This window comes from Salmo salar, chromosome ssa14, assembly GCF_905237065.1.
Source record: "Salmo salar chromosome ssa14, Ssal_v3.1, whole genome shotgun sequence".
Taxonomy (NCBI): domain Eukaryota; kingdom Metazoa; phylum Chordata; class Actinopteri; order Salmoniformes; family Salmonidae; genus Salmo; species Salmo salar.
In genome coordinates, this window is record NC_059455.1 from 49,499,099 (window position 1) to 49,518,587 (window position 19,489).

Below are 19,489 nucleotides of genomic sequence, written 5' to 3' on the forward strand. Positions count from 1 at the left end.
CTCCCCGTCCACCTCCTCTCTCCAACTCCTCTCCCCGTCCACCTCCTCTCTCCAACTCCTCTCCCCGTCCACCTCCTCTCTCCAACTCCTCTCCCCGTCCACCTCCTCTCTCCAACTCCTCTCCCCGTCCACCTCCTCTCTCCAACTCCTCTCCCCGTCCTTCTCTCTCTCCAACTCCTCTCCCCGTCCACCTCTCTCTCCAACTCCTCTCCCCGTCCACCTCTCTCTCCAACTCCTCTCCCCGTCCACCTCTAACTCCTCTCCCCGTCCACCTCTCTCTAACTCCTCTCTCCCATCCACCTCTCTCCGTCCACCTCTCTCTAACTCCTCTCTCTCCGTCCACCTCTCTCTAACTCCTCTCCCCCATCCACCTCTCTAACTCCTCTCTCTGTCCACCTCTAACTCCTCTCTCCGTCTGCCAGCTGCGAGGTACGTCCTGGCCCAGAATTCCTGACGCGGTCGTACCGGTTCTTCCCCAACAACACGTTCCAGGCCAACCAGTTCTACTACAGGGACAACCACTGCACTACCCCCACCTACACCCTGGTAGTCCGGGGACGGCTGAGGCTCAGACAGGCCTCCTGGATCGTCAGAGGAGGAACAGAGGCTGACTACCAGCTCCACCACACACAGGTAGGGGTGTGTGTGTGTGTGTATACAGAAGCAGACTTCCAGCTCCACACACAGGTTTGGTTACTTTTATTTTTAATAATAATTAATCCATTAAGGATAATATTCCTGGGTTCATACAAAACTAAATATAGAAGATAACAGTAAAACTCCTTACTCAACTAGATGAATTTATTAGTGTGTTCAAGCACAGGTCAGTCAGTGTGTTCAAGCCCAGGTCAGTCAGTGTGTTCAAGCCCAGGTCAGTCAGTGTGTTCAAGCCCAGGTCATTCAGTGTGTTCAAGCCCAGGTCATTCAGTGTGTTCAAGCCCAGGTCATTCACTGTGTTAAAGCCCAGGTCAGTCAGTGTGTTAAAGCCCAGGTCATTCAGTGTGTTCAAGCCCAGGTCATTCAGTGTGTTCAAGCCCAGGTCATTCAGTGTGTTAAAGCCCAGGTCAGTCAGTGTGTTAAAGCCCAGGTCAGTCAGTGTGTTAAAGCCCAGGTCAGTCAGTGTGTTAAAGCCCAGGTCAGTCAGTGTGTTAAAGCCCAGGTCAGTCAGTGTGTTAAAGCCCAGGTCAGTCTGTTCGGATTTTTCGTTATTTAGCCCTCCGAAAAGGCTCACCAGGAAGCACACAATGTCATGACTCGTGTTTTGTCCTTAATTTTATTTTAAATCAAATGACCACAGGTCATAAACCTGAAATACAACAAACAAATAATGACAATATATTATTAAGATATAATATATTATTCAAGTAATATAATAATGTAAATAATTAAAATCAAACAGCCTGCAACACCATCAAAGATGTGACAAATCTGGCTTAAAACAGCACCGACTACAACACACAGAATGCCCAGCGCCAGAGGAGCATGCGCACAGTGACTCTGCCGTCACAGGTTGCTATGGACGCTGTCACAGGACACAGAACCCATGCCACCACATGCCTCGTCCAAAGGATTTACACACTCACAAACGCAACATAATGCGGCACTCCACCATGGATCACCGAACCAAACCACCGCTATCACCACCGCTACCAGAAACCAGCAGAGTGCTCCGAACAATCAGCACAATGCAAATGGCTGATAATAATAGCCTAATGCTATATAGCATCTGGGTCGCTGAGCTACCGCACCCAGCGAGCTACAAGTTACTTCCGGCCAACTAAACACCGACACAGTGAGGTAAACGTTCAGTGCACAAACATATAAGTGACTTTAAACATGAATGCTAGACTGAGTAGATCGCAGTTACATACCAACGGGCTGTGTGCTCCTGATGATTGTCTGCGGTCAAGTGATTACCAGGTGCTGTAATTTAAGTCTCTAGTGAAGCTGCGCATGCGCACATAACGTAACATATCTGAGCATCTAAGAAACTTAAAGAAATCACTCGTTCCCCATTTAATTGAACACATCAGACCCATTTGCTTCTCTTTTATCTATTTATATATATATATATATATATATATATATATTCTCTTTTCCTGAGTGAGCTAGAAGTCTCAACACAGTCAGTGTGTTAAAGCCCAGGTCAGTCAGTGTGTTAAAGCCCTGGTCAGTCAGTGTGTTCAAGCCCAGGTCAGTCACTGTGTTAAAGCCCTGGTCAGTCAGTCAGTGTGTTAAAGCCCTGGTCATTCAGTGTGTTAAAGCCCAGGTCAGTCAGTGTGTTCAAGCCCAGGTCAATCAGTGTGTTCAAGCCCTGGTCATTCAGTGTGTTAAAGCCCAGGTCATTCAGTGTGTTAAAGCCCTGGTCATTCAGTGTGTTAAAGCCCTGGTCAGTCAGTGTGTTAAAGCCCTGGTCAGTCAGTGTGTTAAAGCCCTGGTCAGTCAGTGTGTTACAGCCCAGGTCAGTCAGTGTGTTAAAGCCCTGGTCAGTCAGTCAGTGTGTTAAAGCCCTGGTCATTCAGTGTGTTAAAGCCCAGGTCAATCAGTGTGTTAAAGCCCTGGTCATTCAGTGTGTTAAAGCCCTGGTCATTCAGTGTGTTAAAGCCCTGGTCATTCAGTGTGTTAAAGCCCTGGTCATTCAGTGTGTTAAAGCCCTGGTCATTCAGTGTGTTAAAGCACTGGTCAATCAGTGTGTTAAAGCCCAGGTCAGTCAGTGTGTTAAAGCCCAGGTCAATCAGTGTGTTCAAGCCCTGGTCATTCAGTGTGTTAAAGCCCTGGTCATTCAGTGTGTTAAAGCCCTGGTCAGTCAGTGTGTTAAAGCCCTGGTCATTCAGTGTGTGTTCATCCCACTACCCAGGTGGTGTGTCACAGTGCGGCCGTGGCCAAGGAGCTGAGCCAGAGGTTAAACCAGAGCTGTCGCAGCACCGTGAGGATCAAAGCACCCTGGGAACCCAACATCAGCTATGAGCTGTGGAACGAGGAGGGCTGTGACTGTTCCAGAGAGATCAACTTCTCCATACACGAGCTACAGGTTAGTGAGGAATACTAGTAACCAGAGGGTCTACGGTTCGAGCCCATTCCCGACACGAAAAAATATGCAATGGACTGGCAACCAGAGGGTTGCTGGCATCAATATCCACCAGTAGCCCTTTGAACAAGGCACTTAACCTCTAGAAACTGATCATGGGGGCATTGCGCTGCGGCTTTCTGTTAGACGTGTGTACACTGGACCACAGAACAGAACACTTTTTGAATGATATGTCTACGAATCATTCTTCTTCTTCTCTTGCAGCTGCTACGTGTGGAGAAACAGTACCCTCATCATAACGTGGACCACATGGTTGAAGAGCTGTTCCTGGGAGACATCCACACTGAGGTAGCTCAGAGGATGTACTATAGACCCTCTAGTTACCAGGCCGCTCTACAGAGTGCCAAGGTCAGTATGTTGCTCTCTATGTTAGTGGGGCTGAAGGTTGTACAGATTTAAGACATTAGGTCGAAGACTGTTCTGATGTTGTCTGTGTACTTACTGCCTCCCAGAACATGACATACTGATAACATGACATATTGATACCCTGACATACTGATACCATGACATACTGATACTATAACATACTGATACCATGACATACTGATACCATGACATACTGATGCTATGACATACTGATACTATGACATACTGATACTATGACATACTGATACCATGACATACTGATACCATGACATACTGATACCATGACATACTGATACTATGACATACTGATACCATGACATACTGATACCATGACATACTGATACTATGACATACTGATACCATGATATACTGATACCATGATATACTGATACCATGACATACTGATGCCATTACATACTGATGCCATTACATACTGATACCATTACATACTGATACCATGACATACTGATGCCATGACATACTGATGCTATGACATACTGATACCATGACATACCGATACCATGACATACCGATACCATGACATACTGATGCTATGACATACTGATACTATGACATACCGGTACCATGACATACTGATACCATGATATACTGACACCATGATATACTGATACCATGATATACTGATACTATGACATACCGGTACCATGACATACCGGTACCATGACATACCGATACCATGACATACCGATACCATGACATACCGGTACCATGACATACCGGTACCATGACATACCGGTACCATGACATACCGATACCATGGCATACCGAAACCATGACATACCGAAACCATGACATACTGATACCATGACATACCGATACCATGACATACCGATACCATGACATACCGATACCATGACATACCGATACTATGACATACCGATACTATGACATACTGATACCATGACATACCGATACCATGACATACCGAAACCATGACATACCGAAACCATGACATACTGATACCATGACATACCGATACCATGACATACCGATACCATGACATACCGATACTATGACATACCGATACCATGACATACTGATACTATGACATACCGATACCATGACATACTGATACCATGACATACCGATACTATGACATACCGATACCATGACATACCGATACTATGACATACCGATACCATGACATACTGATACCATGACATACCGATACCATGACATACCGATACCATGACATACCGATACCATGACATACGGATACCATGACATACTGATACCATGACATACTGATACCATGACATACTGATACCATGACATACTGATACCCTGTACAGTTTTTTTCCCACTTCTTTTAACATCAAGGCCTAAGTCATTTTAATTCCTGATCACGGTCTTTATGAGGATGTGATTTGAACTGTTTATAGTTGGAACAGCAGTTGTCCTGCTCCATATAACCTTATAGTGATGCTGTGAACCCAACCACTTCACATAGAGTACCCTGAGATCCTCTGGCCTGTCTAAACAAACATTACATCTGTACCACGCTGACCACGGATTGGTAATGCAAACAGCGACTGGGCACCCTATGGGTCCTGGTCTAAAGTAGTGCACTGTATATAGGGAATAGGGTGCCATAGGGCTCTGGTCTGAAGTAGTGCACTGTATAGGGAATAGGGTGCCATTTGGGACACAATGAGTGGTTAGGGTGAGGAGCCCTGTGGTGCTCTAACGACCAGCGCTGCAGAGTGAAGCTCCTCAGGGCCGGAGAGAAGAGAAACGGTGGGGGGGGGGGGAACATGAAACCTGGCTACGTCCCAAATGGCACCCTATTCCCTACATAGTGCACTACTTTTGGCTAAAAACCCTATGGGCCTAGGTGAAAAGAAGTACCCTATATGGGGAATTAGGGTTTCATTTGGAATGTGAAACCTGCTGCACACCTTCCATCTCTGGTAGTGATCACACATGTGACATTCCTAGAATTTGGAATCATGCAGCCTTATGAATAATTCCCGGACAGAACATTCCGGCTCTGATTTCATGCATACCTGCTACATCAGAAGAACTCGTCTGTCTCTTTACACCCGTGTATGTTTCTCTCTGTCTGTATATCTCTCTCTCTCTGTCCCCCTGTCGCTCTTGTTCTGTGTGTATCTCTCTCTGTCCCCCTGTCTCTCTGTCTGTATATCTCTCTGTCCCCCTGTCTCTCTGTCTGTATCTCTCTCTCTGTCCCCCTGTCTCTCTTGTTCTGTGTGTCTCTCTCTCTTTTGACCCGTGCAATAGGTCCAGTATATCTTATCTCCATAATCAAAGCACACTAGCATCATTTGCATATTTCCATAAGCTCTAATCAAATACAGGCAGCTTGGGGTCATCAAAAAACACTTCCCTTGTTCAATAGTTTGCCAGTTATTCAGGAATTCAATTCCGAAATGATCTGAAATAAAGTCTTAGAACACGAGAGTACATCCACACCTGCTGTATCCAGTAGCCAAGTGATAAGTCAGTGAAACATTTCTGAATGATCAACATAGGATAGTTAGTGGATAGCATGTAGCATGATTAAAAAAAACATCTTATGGAACAGCGAGGGCTGTGAAGCAACACAAACATTGGCACAGACACATGCACGCATACACACACGATAACATGCGCACTATACATACACATGGATTTAGTACTGTAGATATGTGGTAGTGGTGTAGGGGCCTGAGGGCACACGGTGTGTTGTGAAATCTATGAATGTATTGTAATGTTTTAAAATTGTATAAACTGCCTTAATTTTGCTGGACCCCAGGAAGAGTAGCTGCTGCTTTGGCAGGAACTAATGGGGATCCATAATAAACCCCAGGAAGAGTATCTACTGCCTTGGCAGGAACTAATGGGGATCCATAATAAACCCCAGGAAGAGTAGCTGCTACCTTGGCAGGAACTAATGGAGATCCATAATAAACCCCAGGAAGAGTAGCTGCTGCCTTGGCAGGAACTAATGGGGATTCATAATAAACCCCAGGAAGAGTAGCTGCTGCCTTGGCAGGAACTAATGGGGATCCTTAATAAACCCCAGGAAGAGTAGCTGCTGCCTTGGCAGGAACTAATGGGGATCCATAATAAAAAACAAATGCAAACATACGATAGCTAGTGGATAGTATCTAGAGGTGAGCCAGCTGTACACATGCAGACTTTCCTTCTCTCTTTGTACACTGAGGATGATAGTATGTTGAAGTGAAACCTGGATCTCTTAGCTGCCACAAGGCTTCGTTAGCCAGCTGAGCTGAAGCCCAGATAATATATTGGACGTGAAATAGCTTTAGACGTGCCCTCAGCTCAGTCCCACCAGTTAACTTACAATCATCAGCTCACTAGCCAGCCCATCCAGTGATGTCATAATAGTTTCTTCTTCAGGATGTTTTATTGCCATGGCGACTATCCGATCCATCAATGTTCAGTGGGTAATAGTTGGGTCTGGTAACAGTCCAGAGGGTTGTCACTGCCAGCCTGTTAGTCTGTGGTTACTGTGTGGATCTCAGTGACGCAATAAGAGTGAGGCAGCAGACAGTTTATACCCATTTTATTTATTTTCCATCATTCTCTACTTTCTCAATGCTGTCCAGATAAAGTTATGAGTATGAAGGCTTTGCTGCTTTTATTTTTGTTCCATATGTGGAGTTGTGGCGCTCAATATTGTTTGAACTATATTAAACACCATAGTGTACAGGAGTGTTTCCAAACACCCTGGTCCTCCATTACCCCCCAACACCCTGGTCCTCCGTTACCCCCCCACTCCCTGGTCCTCCGTTACCCCCCCACACCCTGGTCCTCCGTTACCCCCCCACACCCTGGTCCTCCGTTACCCCCCAACACCCTGGTCCTCCGTTACCCCCCCACACCCTGGTCCTCCGTTACCCCCCCACACCCTGGTCCTCCGTTACCCCCCACACCCTGGTCCTCCGTTACCCCCCACACCCTGGTCCTCCGTTACCCCCCCACACCCTGGTCCTCCGTTACCCCCCCACACCCTGGTCCTCCGGGATATGAATGTCATGAATTGTTTACATATGTGTTATTCCAATTAAACAGAAGTACTCAGTAATAGCATGTTGAAGACAAATAGTAATTTTTAGGAGAAACCATATTAACTTACAAACAGAAGTTCAACTTAAACAGATGAAGAGTTAGTACTATTCCTGTGAAGTTAGTTACTGTATGTATTATATTTATTTGGCAGGGACAATGTACAACAAGCAGGGGACATGGGGTTGATGTATCAATAACGAAGGCATGGGGTTGGCCCAGGCCCCAGGATGAGGAGTTATGTTTTAGGACAGTCAGCAGGTCTCTCTGTGTTTTATGGGTTGGATGGTTCTGTTTGGGAGAGAGGGAGGCTGTGGGGGGGAGAGAGGGAGGCTGTTGGCTGAATGGGAGAGAGGGAAGTTCTCTCTCGCTCTTCTGTCTCATTGTCTTCTCTGTCTGTAACCCCTCTCTCTTAAATGGTAATTGTGCTGTACTGGATACATGTTCTCTTAAACCTCACACTATCATAATGCTGATTTACAGAAACATTTAAGACAGCTCCTAAATTGTAATACTTAAACAGAAATTATATTCCCTAACCCTGAAGGGTGTCCCTAACCCTGAAGGGTTTCCCTAACCCTAAAGGGTGTCCCTAACCCCAACCCTGAAGGGTTTCCCTAACCCTGAAGGGTTTCCCTAACCCTAACCCTGAAGGGTTTCCCTAACCCTAACCCTGAAGGATTTCCCTAACCCGAACCCTGAAGGGTTTCCCTAACCCTAACCCTGAAGGGTTTCCCTAACCCTGAAGGGTTTCCCTAACGCTAACCCTGAAGGGTTTCCCTAACCCTGAAGGGCTTCCCTAACCCTAACCCTGAAGGGTTTCCCTAACCCTAAAGGGTGTCCCTAACCCTAACCCTGAAGGGTTTCCCTAACCCTGAAGGGTGTCCCTAACCCTGAAGGGTGTCCCTAACCCTAACCCTGAAGGGTGTCCCTAACCCTAACCCTGAAGGGTGTCCCTAACCCTAACCCTGAAGGGTTTCCCTAACCCTAACCCTGAAGGGTTTCCCTAACCCTGAAGGGTTTCCCTAACCCTAACCCTGAAGGGTGTCCCTGACCCTGAAGGGTTTCCCTAACCCTAACCCTGAAGGGTGTCCCTGACCCTGAAGGGTTTCCCTAACCCTAACCCTGAAGGGTGTCCCTAACCCTGAAGGGTTTCCCTAACCCTAAAGGGTGTCCCTAACCCCAACCCTGAAGGGTTTCCCTAACCCTGAAGGGTTTCCCTAACCCTAACCCTGAAGGGTTTCCCTAACCCTAACCCTGAAGGGTTTCCCTAACCCTAACCCTGAAGGGTTTTCCTAACCCTAACCCTGAAGGGTTTCCCTAACCCTAACCCTGAAGGGTTTCCCTAACCCTGAAGGGTTTCCCTAACGCTAACCCTGAAGGGTTTCCCTAACCCTGAAGGGCTTCCCTAACCCTAACCCTGAAGGGTTTCCCTAACCCTAAAGGGTGTCCCTAACCCTAACCCTGAAGGGTTTCCCTAACCCTGAAGGGTTTCCCTAACCCTGAAGGGTGTCCCTAACCCTGAAGGGTTTCCCTAACCCTGAAGGGTTTCCCTAACCCTAACCCTGAAGGGTGTCCCTAACCCTAACCCTGAAGGGTGTCCCTAACCCTAACCCTGAAGGGTGTCCCTAACCCTAACCCTGAAGGGTTTCCCTAACCCTTAAGGGTTTCCCTAACCCTAACCCTGAAGGGTGTCCCTGACCCTGAAGGGTTTCCCTAACCCTAACCCTGAAGGGTGTCCCTGACCCTGAAGGGTTTACCTAACCCTAACCCTGAAGGGTTTCCCTAACCCTAACCCTGAAGGGTTTCCCTAACCCTAACCCTGAAGGGTGTCCCTAACCCTGAAGGGTTTCCCTAACCCTAACCCTGAAGGGTTTCCCTAACCCTGAAGGGTTTCCCTAACGCTAACCCTGAAGGGTTTCCCTAACCCTGAAGGGCTTCCCTAACCCTAACCCTGAAGGGTTTCCCTAACCCTAAAGGATGTCCCTAACCCTAACCCTGAAGGGTTTCCCTAACCCTGAAGGGTGTCCCTAACCCTGAAGGGTTTCCCTAACCCTGAAGGGTTTCCCTAACCCTAACCCTGAAGGGTGTCCCTAACCCTAACCCTGAAGGGTTTCCCTAACCCTAACCCTGAAGGGTGTCCCTGACCCTGAAGGGTTTCCCTAACCCTAACCCTGAAGGGTGTCCCTGACCCTGAAGGGTTTCCCTAACCCTAACCCTGAAGGGTGTCCCTAACCCTGAAGGGCTTCCCTAACCCTGAAGGGTGTCCCTAACCCTAACCCTGAAGGGTGTCCCTAACCCTGAAGGGTGTCCCTAACCCTAACCCTGAAGGGTGTCCCTAACCCTAACCCTGAAGGGTTTCCCTAACCCTGAAGGGTGTCCCTAACCCTGAAGTGTGTCCCTAACCCTGAAGGGTGTCCCTAACCCTGAAGGGTGTCCCTAACCCTAAAGGGTGTCCCTAACCCTAACCCTGAAGGGTGTCCCTAACCCTAACCCTGAAGGGTGTCCCTAACCCTAACCCTGAAGGGTTTCCCTAACCCTGAAGGGTGTCCCTAACCCTAACCCTGAAGGGTGTCCCTAACCCTAACCCTGAAGGGTTTCCCTAACCCTAACACTGAAGGGTTTCCCTAACCCTAAAGGGTGTCCCTATCCCTAACCCTGAAGGGTTTCCCTAACCCTAACCCTGAAGGGTTTCCCTAACCCTAACCCTGAAGGGTTTCCTCTACAGAATAGAACGATCATAAATAACAGAATGTGAATCTAATCTACACTGTTAGGCCGGGGTTCGATGTCCCCTTTTTCGACTACGCATCACAATGTTCCCGTGTCAGCGGAGGCTGCATTCCCGGTAAACGCTGCATTGCGGCTCAATCGGCAAAATTACCTTTTAAATGTCAAGTGAGCTATAGCGTGGATCTTCCGTGGTACAGATTTATTCTAGGCTTAATCCATAAGGCTCCATAAATCTAATGTGTTCAGCTGTCTGGTCAAGAGATTACAGAACTGAAGAGAATGTGTGTCGCTTTAGGGACTTGGCTAAGCGAACGAGACATGGCATGTAATAAAGATTGATAGAGGGTCTTGTATACCTTCGACAATAGCTTTATGAATCTGAAGCCTAATGAAACTAAGTCCCTTTATAGCTTTTCTCAGTATGAGGAGCATAAACCCAGCTGGAGGACTGGGCTGTATTTCTGCAGTAAACCCAGCTGGAGGACTGGGCTGTATTTCTGCAGTAAACCCAGCTGGAGGACTGGGCTGTGTTTCTGCAGTAAATCCAGCTGGAGGACTGGGCTGTGTTTCTGCAGTAAACCCAGCTGGAGGACTGGGCTGTATTTCTGCAGTAAACCCAGCTGGAGGACTGGGCTGTATTTCTGCAGTAAACCCAGCTGGAGGACTGGGCTGTGTTTCTGCAGTAAAACCCAGCTGGAGGGCTGTATTTCTGCATTAAACCCAGCTGGAGGACTGGGCTGTGTTTTTGCAGTAAATCCAACTGAGTTTTTTCCTTCTGTCCGTCCGTCCATGTCTGTTTCAGTAAATTATGTGATCACCCTGAGAAAACACTGCAACTTTGCTTGGATTCCGTAACGGATTGATTCTTTCTGAAGAAAATCAGTTTTCCTGTATATCCCAAAGTACAGCAACAGTCGTTAAATTACAGTACTTAAACGATTATATTGGTATTTGACATTACAGTAATGTACATAATAGATGTGCTCGACATGTCTAGTAATCCCGTCTAATAGAGAGAAAACAATAGATAGAGAATATAGCTCATTGATCATGCTTGATGTTCCTATAGAGACATTTAATGACAAGACAAAAACTCAACAAATCATATTAAGTGATTTTTAAAATCTATAGTTGTTTTTGGATTACCTGAAGAACGCCATTTCCTGCACGTTGTCTTTTAAAAATAAAAAAACTTCTGTAAGTTTGCATACATTCCATTCCAGATTGACATTTGAAATGATTCATTTGCAGTGTTAAAGGGACATTACACCCTACCATCTAAGTTTGTCAGATGTTTTCATACCTTAATAAATGTAGTCTTCCACATGTGAGCTGAAACGATCTCTGTTCTTTCAAACCCTGAATATGGACCCCCCGTTCCCTAAATCTAATGAATCTTCTCTCCTCCTCCAGAACCATGACCACGGCTGCATTGCCTGTCGTATCATCTACATTTCGGATGAGTTCCACCCTCCCATCCTGGCGCCGCGGGCGGACATGACAGTGGGTCTGTATGGCCAATGGGTGAGCCAGCGCTGTGAGGTCCGCCCTGAGGTCCTCTTCCTGACCCGTCACTTCATCTTCCATGACAACAATCAGACCTGGGAGGGCCACTACTACCACTACTCTGACCCCATCTGCAAACACCCCTCCTTCAATATCTACGCTAGAGGGAGGTACAGCCGAGGGACGCACTCAACCCGAGTTATGGGAGGCACGGAATTCGTCTTCAAAGGTAAAGGGCAAAGGTTGATTTTCAACTCTGTTGAGATTTGAATTGTGAAGTGTGTGGTCGAGATGAACAAGAGGGTGGGTTTACAAATCTGTGTATTTCAGATTAAATGTATCATCGATCTGGATCACTCTCTCTCCCTCTCTCATCCTCTGCACCCCTCCTTCCCTCTTCAGTGAACCACATGCGTGTGATGCCCATGGACCTGGCCACCACGTCTCTCCTCAACGTGTTCAAAGGTAACGAGTGTGGCATCCATGGTTCCTGGGAGGTCGGAGTTGAACAGGACGTCACCTTGACCAATGGCTGCGTGGCGTTGGGGATCCGCCTCCCGCACACAGAGTACGAGCTGTTCCGGATGGAACAGGACGCCCACGGACACCTACTCCTCTACAACGGCCAGAGACCCTCAGACGGGTCCAGCCCCGACCGGCCGGATAAACGAGCAACCTCGTACCAGATGCCCCTGGTCCAGTGTTCAGCTAGCAGCCAGATGTCAGAGGTCGTGGGAGGGGAAGACGAGGACCGACCCCTGAGGCTGAGTAATGGTGGAACCAGAATGACGTGGAACCAGAACCGGAGGGGTGTTGTTGTGGTTCTGACCGCGCTGGTTCTGTTGTTCCGGTGTTACAGCTAAAAACTGACAGTCTGGTTTTTCATAGTTAAAGAACAGACCTACTGGTTTTTGTACATAAAGACACTGACTGTGTGTAGGACTGTGGACCGTGAGAGAGGACTCTAATCTGACTCTACTTCAGCGTCTACCCTGAGGGAAAGGAGACTGCTCATTGCCTTTGACGCACTTGAACTTTTGAAATATCTTTTTGGCTTTTTAAATGCGATGGAAGCGTTTAAAAGACAAGGTGGAGAGAGTGGAGAGGAGAGAGTGGAGAGAGAGTGGAGAGAGGAGAGAGAGTGGAGAGCGTGGAGAGAGAGTGGAGACTAGTTCCTTTGATGCCTCTGTTGCTTGGAACTCCACTCCGTTATTACCAGAGGTAACACCGCTGCATCACAATAACTGCACTTTAGAGTGGAAATGGAGAACTAGAGAAGCCTTTGGTTATAGAACTAGAGAGGTCTTTGGTTATAGAACTAGAGAAGTCTTTGGTTATAGAACTCCAGAAGTCTTTAGCTATAGAACTCCAGAAGTCTTTAGCTATAAAACTCCAGAAGTCTTTAGCTATAGAACTCTAGAAGTCTTTGGCTATAGAACTCTAGAAGTCTTTGGCTATAGAACTCTAGAAGTCTTTGGTTATATAACTCTAGAAGTCTTTGGCTATAGAACTCTAGAAGTCTTTGGTTATAGAACTAGAGAAGTCTTAGGCTACAGAACTATAGAAGTCTTAGGTTATAGAACTAGAGAAGGCCTAGGCTATAGAACTCTAGAAGTATTTGGCTATAGAACTCTAGAGGTCTTAGGTTATAGAACTATAGAAGTCTTAGGTTATAGAACTAGAGAAGTCTTTGGCTACAGAACTAGAGAAGTCTTTGGTTATAGAACTATAGAAGTCTTTAGCTATAGAACTCCAGAAGTCTTTAGCTATAAAACTCCAGAAGTCTTTGGCTATAGAACTCTAGAAGTATTTGGCTATAGAACTCTAGAAGTCTTTGGTTATAGAACTCTAGAAGTCTTTAGCTATAAAACTCCAGAAGTCTTTAGCTATAGAACTCTAGAAGTATTTGGTTATAGAACTCTAGAAGTCTTTGGCTATAGAACTATAGAAGTCTTAGGCTACAGAACTATAGAAGTCTTTGGCTATAGAACTCTAGAAGTCTTTGGTTATATAACTCTAGAAGTCTTTGGCTATAGAACTCTAGAAGTCTTTGGTTATAGAACTAGAGAAGTCTTAGGCTACAGAACTATAGAAGTCTTAGGTTATAGAACTATAGAAGTCTTTAGCTATAGAACTCCAGAAGTCTTTAGCTATAAAACTCCAGAAGTCTTTGGCTATAGAACTCTAGAAGTCTTTGGCTATAGAACTCTAGAAGTCTTTGGCTATAGAACTCTAGAAGTCTTTGGTTATAGAACTCCAGAAGTCTTTAGCTATAAAACTCCAGAAGTCTTTAGCTATAGAACTCTAGAAGTCTTTGGTTATAGAACTCTAGAAGTCTTTGGCTATAGAACTATAGAAGTCTTAGGCTACAGAACTATAGAAGTCTTTGGCTATAGAACTAGAGAAGTCTTTGGTTATAGAACTAGAGAAGTCTTAGGCTACAGAACTAGAGAAGTCTGGTTATAGAACTCTAGAAGTCTTTGGCTATAGAACTATAGAAGTCTTAGGCTACAGAACTATAGAAGTCTTTGGCTATAGAACTAGAGAAGTCTTTGGTTATAGAACTAGAGAAGTCTTTGGTTATAGAACTCTAGAAGTCTTAGGCTATAGAACTAGAGAAGTCTGGTTATAGAACTCTAGAAGTCTTTGGCTATAGAACTAGAGAAGGCCTAGGCTATAGAACTCTAGAAGTATTTGGCTATAGAACTCTAGAAGTCTTAGGTTATAGAACTATAGAAGTCTTAGGTTATAGAACTAGAGAAGTTTATCTATGGCTGCATCCACAAATACAGGAGATTGTTTTTATACACCATACCTTAACACAATAGCAAGTGTCTTCTTGGTATTACAAGTAGATGAAATAAGATGCATTATTTTCTACAATGAAATGTAAAGATGGCAAAGAACGTGTTTGGGGTAGACAAATGCTAAAGAATCTGATTCAGGGTTTAAACGGGAAATACATTATCAGTACAATAGGACTACTGATAATGACATAACCTACAGAGACTTCCATGACTAATATGATACCACAAAAAAAAAATGTTAAATGGCACTTTTGTCTAAATCTTCCCCATAACTAAAACACCAAACACTTTATTGTACAGGTCAGGAGTTACGGCACATTTAGAAATCCGCCCGTGATCTTCTTTGATGTTAACAGAGATATCCGCTACGATCTAGCCTGAGAACCATCTCATACGCAATGGATGAAGATGCCCTAAAACGATCTGTATAACTGGCTGTATGTATGACAATTAAAGATTTGATACTGTACACTGGTTATTATGGACTCTTTATTTCGTAAAGACAAACAGCACTAATTGCAAACATGTTATGGGGGAGGGGGTGAGGTGAAGGGAGATACCTAGTCAACTGAATGCATTCAACTGAAATGTGTCTTCCATATTTAACCCAACCCCTCTGAATCGGAGAGGTGCTGGGGGGGGCTGCTTTAAATCAACGTGATCAGTGCCTGGGGAGCAGTTGTTGCTGAGGGTTAATAACTGCCTTGCTCCAGGGCAGAACAGCAGATTTCTCCACCTTGCCCGGCTCAGGGATTCGAACCGGCAGCATTTCTGTTACGGGCCCAACGCTCTCAACCGCTGTTGGTTTTTACTCAAGCATTTCTAAATGCAAAACGTCAGGAGAAAACAGTTGGAAAGAAGTGGTGTGTCAACAGAACGGAGATAATGAGGTGGTGTGTCAATAGAACGGAGATAATGAGGTGATGTGTCAATAGAACAGAGATAATGAAGTGATGTGTCAACAGAACAGAGATAATGAGGTGGCGTGTCAACAGAACAGAGATAATGAGGTGGCGTGTCAACAGAACAGAGATAATGAGGTGAGGTGTCAACAGAACAGAGATAATGAGGTGACGTGTCAACAGAACAGAGATAATGAGGTGACGTGTCAACAGAACAGAGATAATGAGGTGACGTGTCAACAGAACAGAGATAATGAGGTGACGTGTCAACAGAACAGAGATGAGGTGACGTGTCAATAGAACAGAGATAATGAAGTGACGTGTCAATAGAACAGAGATAATGAGGTGATGTGTCAATAGAACAGAGATAATGAGGTGATGTGTCAATAGAACAGAGATAATGAAGTGACGTGTCAATAGAACAGAGATAATGAAATGACGTGTCAACAGAACAGAGATAATGAAGTGACGTGTCAATAGAACATCGGTAATGAAGCAACATGAATAAGTGCTTGAATCGCTTTTAAATTGAAGGGAGTATTTTATAACGCTATGGGCCAGTACTTTGTAGTGAATTCCCATAAATAAAAAATAAAAAGCAAAACAGTCAACAGCAAAGTATTGCTGGATATCCAAGGATGTAGTGTAACAACCTCCTTTTATAGTACCTGGATTTCTGTTGTATAATAAAAACAACTTCATACAATACGAATTATTAACTTATGTTTTTTTTTCTCCATAATGTTTTAAAACACTTTCACACAGGTAAATATAACTTAATGTGTAAAATGTTTACTTTTAAACCTCAAAGCCCCTTTGCGTGTAATCCTGGGGTGGTGGAGGGGGGTCATGGAAACATGGGTGGTGCGGACCTTTTGAGAATATTTTTCTTGTTATGATTGTGTTTTAAGATCTACTACCTGAAGAGATTTTTTTTGAAGTGCGGAGAGTTGAGAAAAACAAGTAAAAACGAGAATGGGAATGTGTATTTATCCTATTGTTTTTACCAAGACATGTACGGGGGTTAAAATGGCTACTCAAATAACAGAGATACCCTCCTGGAGGTTTAACTCCAACCCTGTTCTTGGAGAGATACCCTCCTGGAGGTTTAACTCCAACCCTGTTCTTGGAGAGATACCCTCCTGGAGATTTTAACTCCAACCCTGTTCTTGGAGAGATACCCTCCTGGAGGTTTTAACTCCAACCCTGTTCCTGGAGAGATACCCTCCTGGAGGTTTTAACTCCAACCCTGTTCCTGGAGAGCTACCCTCCTGGAGGTTTTAACTCCAACCCTGTTCCTGGAGAGCTACCCTCCTGTAGGTTTACACTCCAACCCTGTTCCTGGAGAGAGACCCTCCTGGAGGTTTTAACTCCAACCTTGTACCTGGTGAGATGCCCTCCTGGAGGTCTCTCTCCAGGAACAGGATTAGAGAGCCCTGATCCAGAATGTCAGGATTCGGGTACGTTTCTGCTTGACTAAAGCCAGCACCCACACACTAGCCCTGGAATGATGAGGGTAGCATTATTATATTTCCGAGACCAATTGGAGAGGATGGCTAGGGACAGCTGGCCCAGTTCAAGCCCTCTACAGCTGGATAGGGTAACTAGGGACAGCTGGCCCAGTTCAAGCCCTCTACAGCTGGATAGGGTAACTAGGGACAGCTGGCCCAGTTCAAGCCCTCTACAGCTGGATAGGGTAACTAGGGACAGCTGGCCCAGTTCAAGCCCTCTACAGCTGGATAGGGTAGCTAGGGACAGCTGGCCCAGTTCAAGCCCTCTTCAGCTGGATAGGGTAACTAGGGACAGCTGGCCCAGTTCAAGCCCTATACAGCTGGAGAGGTTTATACCCTTACACCATGTTATCACAAGTGATCCCATGACCACCCAGAACACCTTACTGTTTTGCTTTTTTTGTCTGATTGTGGGCATTACTGACTGGGCCTGGGTCCGTATTCATGAATCATCTCAGACTATCAGGTCTTCATTATCCACAGCTCTGGGCTGGTCTAGGATCAGGTCCTTCATTACCCACAGCTCTGTTCTGATCTAGGATCAGGTCTTCATTATCCACAGCTCTGGATTGATCTAGGATCAGGTCTTCATTATCCACAGCTCTAGGCTGATCTAGGATCAGGTCCCCCTGTCCAGTGGTGTAAAGTACTTAAGTAAAAAATACTTTAAAGTATTTTTTACTTAAGTCGTTTTTTGGGGGTATCTGTAGTTCACTATTTATATTTTTGACAACTTTTACTTGACTACATTCCTAAAAGAAAATTATGTACTTTTTACTCCATACATTTTTCCTGACACCCAAAAGTAATTACATTTTGAATGCTTGGCAGGACAGAAAATGGTCCAATTCACACACTTATCCAGAGAACATCCCTGGTCATCCCTACTGCCTCTGATCTGGAGAACTCACTAAACAGAGAACATCCCTGGTCATCCCTACTGCCTCTGATCTGGAGGACTCACTAAACAGAGAACATCCCTGGTCATCCCTACTAGCCTCTGATCTGGAGGAGTCACTAAACACAAATGCTTTGTTTTCAAATTACGTCTGAGTGTTGGAGTGTGCCATCTGTAAAAAGAAAAAAGGCAACTGTGCCGTCTGGTTTGCTTAATATAAGGAATTTTAAGTTATTCGTACATTTACTTTTGATACTTATTCTATTTTATTTATTTCACCTTTATTTAACCAGGTAGGCCAGTTGAGAACAAGTTCTCATTTACAACTGCGACCTGGACAAGATAAAGCAAAACAGTGCGACACAAACAACACAGAGTTACACATAAACAAACAGTCAATAACACAATAGAAAGATCTATGTGCAGTGTGTGTGAATGTAGAAGATTAGGGATGTAAGGCTATAAATAGGTCATAGAGTCGAAATAATTACAATTTAGCATTAACACTGGAGTGGTTAATGTACAGATGATGATGTGCAAGTAGAGATACTGGGGTGCAGAAGAGCAAGAGGATAAATAACAATATGGGGATGAGGTACCTCTTTAAGGAATACCTAGGATAGGATAAAGTAATCCATCTAACCCCCCCCCCCCCCTTAAAAGATTTAGATGCACGATTGTAAAGTGGTTGTTCCACTGGATATCATAAGGTGAATGCACCAATTTGTAAGTCGCTCTGGATAAGAGCGTCTGCTAAATGACTTAAATGTAAATGTATTTACAGATTGGCTGTGTACAGGTACAGTGATCGGTAAGCTGCACTGACAGCTGATGCTTAAAGTTAGAGAGGGAGATATAAGACTCCAGCTTCAGAGATTTTTGCAATTCGTTCCAGTCATTGGCAGCAGAGAACTGGAAGGAAAGGCGGCCAAAGGAAGTGTTGGCTTTGGGGATGACCAGTGAAATATACCTGCTGGAGCGCGTGCATATTTATAAACCAAAACCTTTAAGACTTTTACTCAAGTAGTATTTTTCTGGGTGACTTTTCACTTTTACATGAGTCATTTTCTATGAAGGCATCTTTACTTTTACTCAAGTATGACAACTGAGTACTTTTCCCCACCACTGCCCCTGGCCATGTTATGTTATTAGGCCCAGCTTGTGTTAACATCTAAAAGACCAAACTGGTCCTAGATCAGTAATCCTACCCAGACATTTTATGAACACAGGCCCTGATCTCACCCTAACAACTGAACTGAAAACCAACAAGATATTTGGTTGATAAAAAAAATGGTGATACTCAATTGATGAATGGGCTTCCACAGAATAGTTTACCTGGTAACCTTATTGAATGTGGCTCAGTGGTTTCAGAGTCCCACTAGAGTAGCTAATATTGGAGTAAACTCTTTCGTAATTGTAATCGGTGGGTGTCACGGAGTAGGCTGATACCTATGGAGTGTACAGACGTTAAATGGGGGTAAGACTGAACTGTGTATATACACTCACTATACCAAACATTGGGAACACCTTCCTAACATTGAGTTGAATCCCCCCTTTAACAGCATCCATTCATCAGGACATGGACTCTACAAGGTGTTGAAAGCGTTCCACAGGGATGCTGGCTC

At 45.0% G+C, this 19,489-nt stretch overlaps 1 protein-coding gene across 1 annotated transcript in view; it reads left to right on the top strand.

Annotated features, from left to right (window-relative positions):
• Window positions 1-15,022, top strand: part of LOC106569730 (protein APCDD1) — a 33,985-nt gene extending 18,963 nt beyond the window's left edge. Inside the window, exons 3-7 of the mRNA XM_045694509.1 lie at window positions 423-633; window positions 2,858-3,031; window positions 3,293-3,436; window positions 11,654-11,975; window positions 12,149-15,022. Of these exons, the coding sequence (XP_045550465.1) occupies window positions 423-633; window positions 2,858-3,031; window positions 3,293-3,436; window positions 11,654-11,975; window positions 12,149-12,609 (1,312 nt within the window). The 3' untranslated portion in view covers window positions 12,610-15,022. The remainder of the gene's footprint in view (window positions 1-422; window positions 634-2,857; window positions 3,032-3,292; window positions 3,437-11,653; window positions 11,976-12,148) is intronic.
• Window positions 15,023-19,489: the final 4,467 nt, after the last annotated feature.